This window comes from Hoplias malabaricus, chromosome X1 (genome assembly GCF_029633855.1).
Source record: "Hoplias malabaricus isolate fHopMal1 chromosome X1, fHopMal1.hap1, whole genome shotgun sequence".
NCBI classification, from domain to species: Eukaryota; Metazoa; Chordata; class Actinopteri; order Characiformes; family Erythrinidae; genus Hoplias; species Hoplias malabaricus.
In genome coordinates, this window is record NC_089818.1 from 23624983 (window position 1) to 23640102 (window position 15120).

The window sequence follows — 15120 nt, forward strand, 5'->3', positions numbered from 1 at the left end:
AAACTGTCTAATGACTAATGACTTGAAAGTAATGTCAAAAAACTGAGAGTTGTCAGTTGGCTTAGGGTTTTGACTGATAGCAACTTGAATTTTGCGAAGCAGACCGGTGTATTTATAATGTATGTGAATGCTACTGAAATGTCTAAATCAAAAGCTCTCAGTATAACCTTGCAGGGCTCATTGTGCTAAAAAGTTCTAACTGTTAAAGTAACAGTTCATTTTAATCATTCTATTCATGAAAGCTTCATGCATCATGAATATAAAAGCCAGGACAGAATACTGTTTTTGTGTTAGTACCTCAATAACAAAATAATTCACAAACCAACACAGCAATTAGTCCATTAATATACTGTGTTCCTTCATTACAATCAAACTGTCAAATACCAATAGGAGGAATTCATAAAATATTTAAAAAAAACAGTAAAACTAGGTGTGTGCGCAAGTGCACCTTTATCATCGTCATTGAGAACGCTTTTGGGGGTGGGGGGGGGGCATCTCTATTAAGAATCAGTGTGTGGGAACACATCTGTCAATGTGTAAATGCTGCAGTGTATATTAAGTGCTTATGCACACTAGTCCGAGTGTGTGTCCATCTTCCTGACCAGATGTCCACAGCTCTGCTGTTATGTAGCAGAGATTATGTAACAGAGTGGTCATCCTCTTCCCTTCTCTCTCACACATACACACCCTCTCCAAACACTAGCAAGATCAAGACCATAATGCTATGATGCCAACGTTATCTTTCTGACAACAACTATCCAGTAATAACAGTTTCCTTTATAAAATGACAAATTTTTGTATGTGTGCAGTCAGGCCGCTGTAGCCATGGGAACAAAACTCCAGTGTAAGTAGCACTGCAGCACAACAAAGACCTTCATGATGTCATAATGCTCAGCATTAAATGCACTCCTTAAGACCAAAAGAACTATATGATGTCATAATGCTGAATATTAAATGCACTTCTTTTAAAACCAAAAGAACTATATGATGTCATAATGCTGAGTATTAAATGCACTCAAGACCAAAAGAACTGTCATAATGCTCCATATTAAATGCACTCCTTTTAAGACCAAAAGAACTGTGTCATAATGCTCTGTATTAAATGCACTCCTTTTAAGACCAATAGACAACGAAGAAAACGATATGACATCATCCACACCCTGCTGTTTAAGCTAAAAACATGTAATGTTCAGTACTAAATGCCTTGCTGTTTTTAAAAATCCATGTCACGATGCTCAGTATTAAGTCTTACTCTTTTAGATTAAAAGACCTATCATATAATTTATTTAGTGATAAATACCCTTGTTTTAGATCTATATTGCTGAGTATTAAATATGCTACCGTGTTAGAGGATTACTAGCATGAAAAATAATAGTATGCCTTAGAATATTAATTTAATTTCTGCCACAGCTGTATCTGTAGATGTACGGTTTCTGACATAGGACATTTATACCTTTTATGTGTATGCATTCCTAGCAGTAGCATTTTAGCCGGATTTCTGTATTCATCCTGGAGGAGAATGTGCATGATTGCAGTGTGGGTGTGTGTGGGAGGGTGTGTGTGCCTTACCACCTCCTCTGGGTACATGCTGGTTCTGCAGTGTTGTTCAGTGCAGTATATCCGATAGAGAAGAGCTGCCTCCACTGACTCTGCTCAAATACTGAATACACAGCTCTATATACAGCTTCGCTGCTTACTCTCTCTCTCCCTCTCTCTCTCTGACACACACACACACTGATCGTTATGCATGACACTTTTTCATGAACCCTCCCCTTTAACTCATTTCTTCTTTAATATTCTCATACACACATACATATTAAAACATATACAGCCCTCCCCTCAAAGGGATTAAACAAACATTCACACAGTAAGCTCAATCCTACTGTTCCCTAACGAGGTGTTCTCACACTCTCACACACACACTACTCATTGTTTAACACCAGCTACAAGGGAACTGATGCTAAGGATAAATTGTGTTCCTCTGGTTTCCATAAAATGTACCTAACAGAAGCTTAGGAAATGCTTAAAAACAAAGAAAGTCCCCGCATGAGCAAACTATAAACACGCCCAGTCTTCAGAGTCACTTCCTTCTCTTTAAATGATGAACACGTGTAAATCACTAAGCAATCATCAACCTACAATCAAATTTATAAATAAGCCACAGTCAGGTGATGCAAAGGGGCTACAGATTTCAGCTATAGTTCCCCATAAGGTCATTTCCACAACTGAACTCATATAAACCACGAGGAAACATGGGCACTATGGAATGTGTATATCTTTACTAATGAGAAATATATATATTTTTTAATGTATTGAGGGAGGGGTATAAGGCAAGGGGTAAGCCATGAAAAAAAATATTCAGTGTGTTTTTAAACCCTTAATGGCTCATTATGTTTAATGTGTGTCTGTCACATATTCTTGGCTCTGGTTAAAGGCAATTTGTCGATATCATTTTTGTGCTAAACAAATTTCCCAATTCTGAAGAAAATCAGGGATGGCATGGTTGCCCAAAAGACAGTGTCGCTACCTGTCCTACATGTCCCATTGGTGTGGGTTTGTTAGGAGTTTGTTGGTTTCTTCCCATGTCTGTGTGGGTTTCCTCCACAGCTCAAAAGACACATGACCCAAAAAATAAAGCAGTAAGACATAATGAATGAATAAATACAATGGGGGGAAAAGGAGAGAGAGAAAATGGAAAGGTGGAAAAAGGAAAAGAGGAATAATGGGGAGGGAGAGAGAGAGAGAGAGAGAAAGGAATGCAGTTCACACAAACTGGTCTTTTGTGACTAACCTTTGATCTGCCAATGCATGTATACACACACACATACACACACACACAGGACACACCTTGTTAGCTGACATAATAAGTGCTGGCGGATAAGAATTCATTGAAAGACTACCAAAATCCATTTTTCTTCTTGAAAAAAAATAGCAAATTGACCATCAATTTGTTAGGTGCAAGGTTTAAGCCAGCGTTTCTCAAAGTGTGGGGCAGGCCCAGGTCATGCAGGTAGGGCGCAAAGAATCTGGAGAAATGCGTGTTTCTTTAATAATGACCCTGTGTTTATTAATGCCTTTCTGTTTTGCCGATAATGCTGACTCAGTAAAAAGCACCCAATCACAATCGAGTCATTAATAGCTCTTAAACATAATAAAAGAGCATTAGATAAAGACCAGAAAAATGAAGCTTGCCTAGAACCAAAATACGCTGTCATTCTCAAACTTTTATTTTAAAAAAGCACCACAGAGATTAGCACGCTTTGGCAGTGAGTCAGACACAGGGTCTTCTTTCAGCCTTCGTTAAGGCCCCTGTTCAAATGTAAAGCTGCTCCAATCATCAGCTTCACCTCCGCTTCACCGTTAGAGTCTGGTTTATAAAGGTAGTGTTGACCAGCTCTGGGCTGAGGTCAGTGACGAGAGCACAACAGAGAACAGACGGATAATTACAGTTATAAACTGTTAGGGAAACAGAGGAGGATCTGAGAGTTAGTGAATGTTAATATCAGCTGTGTTCAGGTCGTGAGAAAGCGCTCTAAACATGCAGCAAGTTAATGTCTCTGGCTGTGTCCGAAACTGCACACTGCTGCTCTGAACAGTATGAAAATACGCCCTGCTTTCTGTAGTGTAGTATGGAACGTTCCATAGTGTGTTGTTTGGGAAAAATGCTGTTCCACATCGTTATAAATGCAGTATTTTACTGCCTTATCTACACAGGAATCAGTTTATAGCTAATATTTTAGGTATGGGGTGGGCTTTGACTCAGCAAATATGTCCCTCACCTCCCAATATCAAACTCACTCTAATGCCCGTACACCTGCCTTTGCTCATCTTTGCACAGACAGAAAAGTTAGCACAGTTTAAATATTAAATTTTCTGTATTTTTGAGTTTTTGAACACTGATGTTAATGTTGTATCTGGTGTTAAAAGTTAATCTATTGATTTAGAGATAGAAGCTGATATTACTTTAATAAATTAGAGAAATGTAAACTTGCAGGTGTATTTTATTACCATTTTTTGGGGGCGATATGGGACAAGAAATTTTCCTTTGTCTGAGATGGGTAATGAAATTTGAAAAATTTAAAAAATTTGAGAACCACTGGTTTAAGCAAAGCTTAAGAAATTACAGTCTATTTTTAATAAACACATGTTTATGCAATTATTACCAAAGGCCTTTAAAGGCTAAGCACCAGCTCTATGAAAGTGTCAACCACATAAATACAGTGGAGTTTGAGTTCCTAACTTGTGTTTATTGAGAGTCAGAAAACATGTTATTTCTTACTAATTGAAGGAATAAGGTTTAAAAGACCGTTGGTCCCCCCCCCCTGGATGAAGCATCCATAAAGACTGGATGAGCATCAGTTTTTATTTATTAGATTGGTTACTACTAAGCTTCCTAGTTTTTATTTATTCATAAAGCATTAACACTATCATCATCCAGATTTTCCAAATGCTATCTATTCAGAAAAGGGTACAAGTAGAGTATTAAATGGAAGAAAGCCTTTTTTTTAAAAATGAGCACGTTTTTTTACACTTGAATTTCAAGTATCACATAACTGGATTGTTTCCAGATTTATCCACATCGGTTGCCAACATGAGCAGGCATCTCTGTCAGATGAAGATCTGATTTACACTGGGGCTGCTTCCGCATTCTATACAATTCCAAGGAATTCTGTTCTGGAATCTCCAGAGACAAGCGAGTGCAAGAAAAGGATTTATAGATTTTTCTCTCACTTGGGAACTGGTTTAGTTTTTAAGATGCAAATATCATAAGGAGTTTCTGTCTTCAGTCTGTTAACAATTCTCAACGCCATCACTGTTGCACTTGGGTTAAAGGTCCATATCAGGTTTTAAAAACACAAACATATCAACATTTGTCACCTACATGTCCAGTGAACCCTAAAACCACATCCTGATGTGACGTGAGTGATTAGCAACTTATATATAAATACATTTTTAATTAATGTTGGAGGAAAACAGCCAACTGTGATTGTCCCTCTGCAAAGCACCAACAGAGACACCAGTAAATAGTACCTGTAATGTACTAAAATTCTTGACCAAAACCAAAACTCAAGATGCATTCTGTTATAAACAAGCTGACAATAAGTGAAAACATAAAATAAATTCATAAGTTCATAAGATGAAAGCATTATTGAAGTTATACATTAACTGAGTCTAAAAACGAAAACGTTCATCAGCGACTCTATGTAGACACTTTATGACTAGCTATATCAAAAACGCTTTAAACCAGATCTCGCACTACAATATGGATTTGGATTGCCAAAACAAATGCATTTCTTTGCAGTCTGAATAGGTTTTCCTCCTCTAAACAGCTTGCTATGCCCCACTGTTTATTTTATACTTGGTAATTAATCCAGCAAAAAGCTGCACTATGTGATAATGACCAAAATTACTGCCACTATTTATGACACCGATACTGACGTTTAAAAACTCTGACTGTGGCTGAGATATCATCATGACCAAGAACTACCTGCTCTTGCAGGAAATGACAATACAACTATAACCCACACAGTTAGAATATATAGTATTTTGCAAACCCATCCCAATCACCAATGTCCATTTATTCTGACTTCTCGTGCATATGAACTTGAGTGACATCTCATTCTTAATCCATAGGGTTTAATATGATGTCGGCCCACCCTTTGCAGCTATAACAGCTTCACCTCTTCTGGGAAGGCTTTCCACAAGGTTTAGGAGCGTGTTCATGGCCATTTTTGACCATTCTCCCAGAAGCATATTTCTGATGTCAGACGAGACCTGGCTCGCATTCTCCGCTCTAATTCACGAAGTTTCACAACGGGAGATATTAAACAAATGTTTCATGTGGATTACAGATTACAACACACACAAGAGTCACACTATAAGCCAGTGTTCTGTCGAGTTGTTTAAATGCGTGACCATAGTGTACTTTATAAGTACAGCAGCCTAAATAAAACAATAGGTGGGATATTTCGATAGTTTAAAAGTAGTAAATCAGAAAATGCTCTGCATTGAAGTAATTATAAGCAGGAGATAGGCACAGCCTAAATCCCTGTATGAGGCAAAGATCAGGTAATTTTAGAGATTAATTATTTATATATTTATAATTTTTTGCACGTGTACACTTTTGGAAATCTGAATGAAATAACAGTAAATTAAGATTGTAAAATGCACCAGAGGAAAACAGATTTACCATGAAAACATTCAGAATTGTGGGTCTCAGGCTGCGCAGTTTGTTAGAACCCCCGTGTAGCTTTTACAGATAGAGTACAGCCTCAGTCCCACCACAGCCCACACTCAGCTGTACATTAATCAAGTAAACTGTTTCATTTTATGTTACTTAAGGCTATGGGAACATATACAGCTATGTTTTTAAAGCAGCCTAAGCCTGGTATTTAACGCTGGTAGATCTTTCATTTGTTCACATTTCAAACGGTAATCTTGAACGTAAAAATGTTGGTGATCACTGGCTTAGAGGATTGAGACAGAGCCTTAAAAAAACACTCCTACCTGTAGCTGCTCCGTAGAACTGCTGCTGAGCTCGTCCCCAGATTCTGAATCATTCTGAATTTTATCGATTGCTTCTCGGGGAGATTCACCACAAGCAGCAAACCTGTCCCGACCTCCGTCTGCCTTTTTCTCCCTCTCTCCATCAGTCAATCTTCCTTCTCTCCTCTTCTCCTTTTCACCATCTCTTCTTTTCTCCTTTTCTCCGTTGTCTACACTCTCTGAGTCTTTCCTCCTCTCTCTGCCTCCATTTCTCACTCGGTCTTCATTCCTATCCCATTCTATTCCTTTCTTCTTATCCTTCTCTCCATCCCCAAATCGATCATCCTCTCTATCGCTCTCTCCATCCAAATCCAGCGGTGCTCTGAGCCCATGAGGGGATTCAGCCCGGGTTCGAGGCAGAGATCCATGCTTTGATTTTGGGGAAACATGTTGAGGTGGCCGGAGGGGACTTTTTGGACTCCCTTTATCCTCCTTGGGAGGCTGCAATGCTACCTGCTGTCCAGCAGCGGGTAGGGGGACAGGAGTTCTCTTAATCAAATTCTCATCTGACTGCTTGAGCTCCAGGGCAGACGGCCGGTTTTTTAAAGATCCCCCTCTAGTCCCCACTCCACCACCGGTTTGTGGAAGAGGTTTAGGGGGTGGCATGAGGGCCCGACGTACCTCTCGAACATACTGGGCAGGCACATAGAAAGGCTTGCTGCTTTCCTCCTTGCGCACCTGCCACCAGTCTTCATTTGTCTTTTTCACCAACAGGTAACACTCCCCCTGCTTGATGGTGATCATACGATCTTTGGACTTGTACTCATAGTCATACTCCACCTCGATGTACGGCTGACCTGGGGCAATTGCAAGGTCAACGCGGTCTGCCATGACTGCCACGCTGATCAGATGTCAAAATTTGGGGTCAGCAACAGGAAGATGAAGAAGAGGTGAGAAGCTTTGGAAGCATTCTTCAGAACAAAAACAGATCAACTTAAACACATCTGAAAAATAAAGACAGAAAGAAATTTAGATTGGCACTGCTGTCATTTACAAACAGATCAACAATGAATAAAGATCAGAGATCATGAGGGATCATCATCACCATCATCTTCGTCACTATGGCAACAGGGCAAGAAAAGGCGGCCAGGCAGCTCTAAAACTTTATGGCTCAGCTCCCTCAGTGTGTTTGCTACAGTTTGCAGTGTCGGCCCACCACATTGTCGACACCCCTGCCCCCGTCACAATATTTTCAAAGTAGGGAATCAATTTCTGTGCTCAAGACACACACAGCGGAACAGTTCCAGAGTTCATAGACAATTACAGCGGTCACATGACAGACTCTCGGCGCCTCTACTGTTAAACACATACACACGCTGCACAGTAGCTTAAACTGTGTGAGCAACCCTTGAATGCTGCATTTCTGAAATGTATTTTGTCTTCTTTAGCCCCGTTTGAAATGTCAACTGCACACCTCCGTCTCCTTTTCAAAATCATCTAGCGGGATAGGGGGACTATCCCAACTTTTCCCACACTCTGGATTGTGCTTCTGCAACCGCCAAAGCTGCAGTCTTTTTCACCTGTCTGTACACACCGACTGAGTGAATTTTCCCCACAAGCCAGGCAAAAAAAAAGGCCCTTTCCACTAGACAGCACCCCCCACCTTGCTGGTACCTATGATGGTGACACCGACTAGGTTCTTGGGTTATCACCGTCACAGGCACCAACAAGTTTTTGGCCACACCTATGTGCATCCACATCCACAATGGAGATTTTTAACAAGGTCCATTCAAACTCCATGTCCCCCACCTGCTCTGGAAAGTGTGAAAAATTCTCTCAGAGGTGACAACTAAAATCACTCTGGACAGAGTCCTTGACCAGCTTTTCCCAGGAAACCCTCGCGTTTGGATCTACCAGCTCTCTCTCTCAGTTTTGCCAACCTTCCGATCCAACTCACCACACATGGTGACCAATTTACACCCAAGTCCCTCTCTTTACCCGATAGTGTCCAAATCATATGGCCTCATATAAGACCACATGACTTTGGCCCAAGGTGCACTAGTACCACGAACACTTACAAGCATCCTTACATTTGAAAGTAGTGTTAGTTATGGGCTATCCATGACTAGCACTGAAATCTGATAACGTCCCCCCACTTGGGCTTTGATCAGGGAGGCTGGTTCTCCCAATCACTCCTCTCCAAGTCACTTCTGATATGAGTCAATGCAATCTCCAAGATGATTTCATATTCTGAACTGCTGAGGGGCAAATTTGCACAATGTTTTTCTCTCTGCAAGCTGAAACACACTGGGTCTACCCTCTTGTTACTCCAATTTTAAAGCTGTCAGCCAGGGACTTGATTATCCCTACACTTGCCTGTAGCCTCTCACCCTGTGCAACTCCAGAAAGAGAGAGACCAGTTCCAGTTTGGGTCGTGTACGTCATAGTGAGCTTATATTTATCTCCATCCTCCCCAGTGAGGTGACATTTTAAGCGCCAAGAGGCAGTTTCTCCTGCCAAGGTCCATTCTGCCAACGGCCCCACCCACCTGCTTTGTGCTCACATTACTAATGCTTCATACACTCAGGAAACAGCACCATTGGGTCTATTAGATAAGGTCTAAAGCTTTTCTTCTTCTTTATAATGAGCGCTGCAGCAAAATATATATATATATATTTCTGTTTAATTACAATTTCTAGAGAACTGGTTCCCCAACATTTTCTGCAGTGTCTGTGTTGGTTTCCTCCGGTGACTGTCTGTGAGGAGTGTGGTGTGTTCTCCCTGTGTCTGCATGAGTTTCCTCCGGGTGACTGTCTGAGGAGTGTGGTGTGTTCTCCCTGTGTCTGCGTTGGTTTCCTCTGGGTGACTGTCTGTGAGGAGTGTGGTGTGTTCTCCCTGTGTCTGCATGGGTTTCCTCCGGGTGACTGTCTGAGGAGTGTGGTGTGTTCTCCCTGTGTCTGCGTTGGTTTCCTCCGGTGACTGTCTGTGAGAGTGTGGTGTGTTCTCCCTGTGTCTGCATGGGTTTCCTCCGGGTGACTGTCTGAGGAGTGTGGTGTGTTCTCCCTGTGTCTGCGTTGGTTTCCTCCGGGTGACTGTCTGTGAGGAGTGTGGTGTGTTCTACTTTCATAGACAATTGAGGCCATCCTCCAGGGGCCTAGCAAAAAATTGACCCTAAACTAAGTCCCCATTTTTCAGACGTTAATGATAATACAAGTATTTTGTGCATCACCTACCCACTAAACAATAATTCTAATTATTCCGCTGGGATGCCATCCAAATATAACTTTTTAGGCTTGGACGATATGCACAAAAATGTTACCACTATACATTTTTCTATATTCACTGATATTGATAATTATCCCAATATAACATTTTTGTAACACTGTCACAGTTAAAAAAAGAAAATCCTTCTTAAAATTGCAGAGTGAATTAAAATAATTACAATGTTAAAAAAAATATTACAATGTTAATGATTTTACTACATTATCAAAACTTAAATCATTCACACTGGCTATTCCTCAGAAAAAAAATATACATGCACTGTGTGTAAATTGGGTGGTGCAGCAGGTAGTGTGTCACAGCTCCAGGGACCTGGAGGTTGTGGGTTCGAGTCCCGCTCCGGGTGACTGTCTGTGAGGAGTGTGGTGTGTTCTCTCTGTGTCTTTGTGGGTTTCCTCCGGGTGACTGTCTGTGAGGAGTGTGGTGTGTTCTCCCTGTGTCTGTGTGGGTTTCCTCCGGGTGACTGTCTGTGAGGAGTGTGGTGTGTTCTCTCTGTGTCTGTGTGGGTTTCCTCCGGGTGACTGTCTGTGAGGAGTGTGGTGTGTTCTCTCTGTGTCTGCGTGGGTTTCCTCTGGGTGCTCCGGTTTCCTCCCACGCTCCAAAAACACACGTTGGTAGGTGGATTGGTGACTCAAAAGTGTCCATAGGTGTGAGTGAATATGTGAGTGTGTGTTGCCCTGCAAAGGACTGGCGCCCCATCAGGGTGGGTTCTCGCCTTGAGCCCAGTGATTCTGAACAGGCTCTGGACCCACCGCCACCCTGAATGAATGAATGAATGAATGAATGAAATTAATGTAGGAAAATTACTCAAATCCATAAGGAAAGATTTTACTAGACCTATGCAAATTAACATTTTGATGATCATGCTCCAATAATGAATCTGACACACTGAAAAGCTGTAACTTATTTCTCTGACCATAAAAAATTATTTGATCAGTGTCCTGTGTCATGAATACTTTCTTAAAACAAAACTACGCTACCAACCTGTAGTCACGTGATTCTGTCCCTATCTGCCACTTAGAAGCATCCTAAACCCAGAGGCCAACCGAGCACAACTCGAGCAGTTCGTACCAAAGAAAAACACAGCGTCTGTGGTTTCGACGTGTTGGGTTTTAACTTTAATTAAGACGCCAATGAACAAAAAGTTTTCAAATGTAATTGCTTAGAAAAAACAGTTTCAGCCAAAGCACAATCACACACCGAATGTAAACAGTGCTCAAAAAAACAACAGAGGAACAAGCTCCCAGTGACATTAGAGAAAATATCCCAGCTTTAAACCTGAAGCATATTTACAGCACAGGCCTCGTCACTGAACTGTGAGGGTCATAAACACAAACACAACATAATCATTCATTAATCGTAATTGAGGTGAAATGTACAATTAATCGTGATATTGATTTGCGCTCACATCGTCCAGCACTAGGGAGTAGCATTGTACAGTGGCTTCTGCACAATATCTGTTGCCATTTTTAAAAAGTATCCACTAAATTAGCTTGTAGACTCAAGCTCCAGAGAGATCACTTCACAGCTGACACCACCAGTTACACACTATTTGTCCTATCGTTATTGAGGGCATGTCTATCACGACACGACACATAATACTACTGTTTTATCACCCAGGCTTAGTCAGAAAAGTTTTAGGTGGAAAAGTTTTTTTTTGTTTGTTTTTTTTTTAGACGTTAGACATTAAGCACTATTCAATTTAAAAAAACTCAATAATCCTAAACCACAAAACATTTACAGCATGAACAAAACATCAAAACAGCTAGATTAATAAGCTTTGTAATGATTTACTTGGATTAATCTCAGTTAAAACCTATTACTTACAGTGTAACCCTCTAAAATATAAGGCAAAAAAAAAGACATTAAGGAAAGAAACCTTAAATCATAAATCAAGCGTTCACACTCATTCTTAAGAAACTGAATCAATCATTAGGTTTATTCTAGTTTACACCTAGAGAAATCAACTGTAACACTCATAGTTGAAGTGTAAAAGCTTTCCATCACAAATCATTAAAAAAGATCAACGTGTTAATGTCTATATGAGCAACCAAAGCCTATTCATGTGTTGTTTTTATAACATAGTCCTAACAGAATGAAACAAGCACCCTGAGCTCTTAACTCCTTCTCTCTCACATCCACTCACTGCTCTCATTTTTCTTTGATGTCGTAGTACATTCTTTCTGATGGGATTCTTTTAAAACAGCATTGCACAATCAGCACTTCTGCCAGTGAAATTTCCAAAAATGACATGGCTGAACACACACACACACACACAGCGAGAGAGAAAGCTTTTTCGACATGCAAAAGTATTACGCTACGTTCGGGTGCTCATCGGAAGGTTGTATATTGAAGGTGGTTAAGAAGTAAATACGACTTCACTCCGTTCAGGCGCTTGGCTGAACATCTGCCCACTGTACACAACAAGTCCCTTAAACAGTGAATCATCATTAAAATAACAGCTAAACACTGTTCAATAACAAATCTGATCACATTTGACTTTACCTACAGATAACATACACAACGAGACGATTCAAAAGAATATTCTCCATTTTCTCTGGGAAAGAGGGGGTTACGATATACGTCACATAACGTAACCACTAATACCATCTAAAACCCCAGAGTTTAAGAACACAGTTTGACTACACACGTAAAAAACTCTCCACAAATGGTAAATCCCTGCCGTGAAACATTTTCAGAAATCTCTGAAACTGTCATTTTAAAAAGAGTAAATATACAGTGTTACTACCCACCTCTGTAAATAACATAAATTGAGACTGAGAGGGTGATTAGAGACAAGCTTTTTCAGTTTTCAGGTTCATAGCCAAATCCATACTGCTATATTTAATCACAGTAGCATCATGCAATGCAGTCTGAGGGCTCAAAGGTCGTTCAACAAACAGGCTGAGATTTCTCTGTACTTCCTGGATCTGTTCATAGTTTGACGTGCTGTAGAGGACAGATGACCTAAATGTCCTTTTGTCAGTTTCCTCACAGTCTTAAGCATAAAGCTGTGAGTTATGACCTACTTTGCAAAGAATGAGCCTTTGGAGGATGTTCCTAACATTTATTATTATTATTCACTTGCTAGTTACTAGTTAGAAACAGATTAAACAGATAGAGGTTATAATTTGTTTACACTAACAAAACACAATCAAGCTGTTCAGCCAAAATATGGGGTATGTTTCCCTGCACTAGCTTCAGTTAAATAAAGGTTTAAAAACAACAAATCACAGATTCCTTCTTTTTTCTTCATTTTACAAAATGTCCCATTTGTCCAAATGGGTTTCTATTCATCCTTAGAAAAGGTTGTTTTATAATATCACCTAAAAAATAAAAGGGTCTGGAAGTTGTAAGAATAAAGGACTCCTATACGATGGTGTACAGAACCATTTTTAATAAATGTTCTTCAGGGCACAGTATGGTGCAGCTCCTGTAAACTATTTAATGATGCGGAGAACCACTACAAAAGTTCTTAGACCCGCTCCGGTTCTAGTGAAGTGTAGTGAATGTGTTATTAGTGAAGAACCATTTCTATATCCCCCACAAACCCTGCATTTCTGGACACAAATGGACAACAGGAAATAGCCTTAAACCCTTCACATGGACCCCATGTGTCCCGAGGCCATAAACACCAAGTGTTAATTACTTTCCTGACCAATGTTGGTATCAAACACTTCTCACTTTCAAAGTAAATAAGATAAAGGATCCAAAAGTGATACGAAATGGACTGCTGTCTTAATGTACTTCAAACCCAATACAGTCAAACAGCTTCCAATGAATGTATAAAAAGGTGTTGTAGTTAAAATAAATCGTTAAACAAGGTCCTGTTCTTGTTTTAAAGGAGGAGAACTGGTTTGTTTTACCTGCTGAGCTCCTGAAGTCTTTTCCTGCCTGTAATCCGAGTCTGAGGGGATTTGCTCTCGGAGGAGTTAACGTTAGCCACCTTGCTAACTCACCTGAGTCGCACAAATATCCTTCTATTTCTCTTTATTTGTTGACGAATTCCCTTAAAACCCCAGAGAAACCTTCTCTCAAAGGGAAACGCAGGCGTTCGGCGTCGTTTGGCGACTTTACCTTCTTTAAACTGAGGGATAAACGTTGAGGAATGCCGAAGAGAAGAGCTGAGAGTAGCCGGACTCGCCACCTGAGAGCTGAGCGTTACTGTGGACATGACAGAACAGGTTCTCTCTCATTCCTCCGACGGGGAAACTGCGGACTGACCTCTCACCAGCTTTAACGTTAAAGCTACAACCAAACCACATATTCACACCTGGCTGCTGTAGTGTTCTTACCTGTCACGTAGCTACTAATAGAAGCTGAAATTGGGGTTTTATTCCCCAGCGTTTAATTCCCGTTCCACCTTAAAAGCTGCAGTTCCATTTTAGCTGCTTTATAAGACGGACATGTAGAAGTTAGACGTCTTTGGGAAAGACGCCAACGTCAGCCCTTTGCAGCAAACAATCCCTGTAAACGCTAAAGAAGTGTTTAAATGTAAATTAATGTGACAGCTTTTTAAATCTGGAATTAAAGTTTTGGGGGACTCGTAGATTACCTGATTTTTTTTTTTCTTAAACAATGTGCTGTTGTGTCCAGAGAAAATCCAGCAAAAAAAACAGCAATCACAACGTTGTCTGATGTTGTTTACAGCTTGTTGTTGTTGTTGTTGTTGTTGTTGAACGAGAGGCCACAGTTCTCCTGTTTGTTCCGAGTTTGATTCCCAGAGAGCAGCTCCAAGATCTGCGCGCTCCCGCTGAGCCTTAGGGAGACGGAGCGCTGGGATCCGGTGGAACGTGGGCGCCACCGTGTGGTCACTGAGTGGAAATACAGACAGACGCCACCCTCTCTATTAGTATTTACTGTTTATTCCGGTTTTCAAAATGAACACAGGTTTTACACAAATACTTAAAAAGGAAAGAACCTTAATGATAACACGATAGATAGATAGATAGATAGATAGATAGATAGATAGATAGATAGATAGATAGATAGATAGATAGATAGTCGTGGTGGTGGGTCCGGAGCTTACCCTGAATCACTGGGTGCAAGGCAGGAACACGCCCTGGAGGGGGCGCCCACAGGGCGACTCTCACATGCACACTTTCATTCACACACACATCTTAGGACACTTTTGAGAAGTTCAGAATGAAATTAAACAGCGGAAAATACTTGATTTTGATACTTGTACTGAAACTTGTACAATACTTGTATATGAAATTGGCGACTCAAAAGTGTCCGTAGGTGTGAGTGTGTGTCGCCCTGTGAAGGACTGGCGCCCCCTCCGGGGTGTGTTCCCGCCTTGCGCCCAGTGATTCTGGGTAGGCTCCGGACCCACTGCGGCCCTGAACTGGATAA

At 40.7% G+C, this 15120-nt stretch overlaps 1 protein-coding gene across 6 annotated transcripts in view; it reads right to left on the bottom strand.

Annotated features, from left to right (window-relative positions):
- Positions 1-14475, bottom strand: part of LOC136675533 (rho GTPase-activating protein 12-like) — a 40036-nt gene extending 25561 nt beyond the window's left edge. For 5 of the 6 annotated variants that reach the window (XM_066652113.1, XM_066652111.1, XM_066652112.1 and 2 more), the window contains exons 1-2: positions 13632-13895; positions 6508-7490 (exon numbers count right to left, since the gene is read on the bottom strand). In XM_066652113.1, the coding sequence (XP_066508210.1) occupies positions 6508-7377 (870 nt within the window). In that variant the 5' untranslated portion in view covers positions 7378-7490; positions 13632-13895. Of the gene's footprint in view, positions 1-6507; positions 7491-13631; positions 13896-14320 lie in introns of those variants that run through there. The other variant, XM_066652109.1, reaches the window with a different exon arrangement.
- Between the last annotated feature and the right edge of the window lie 645 nt (positions 14476-15120).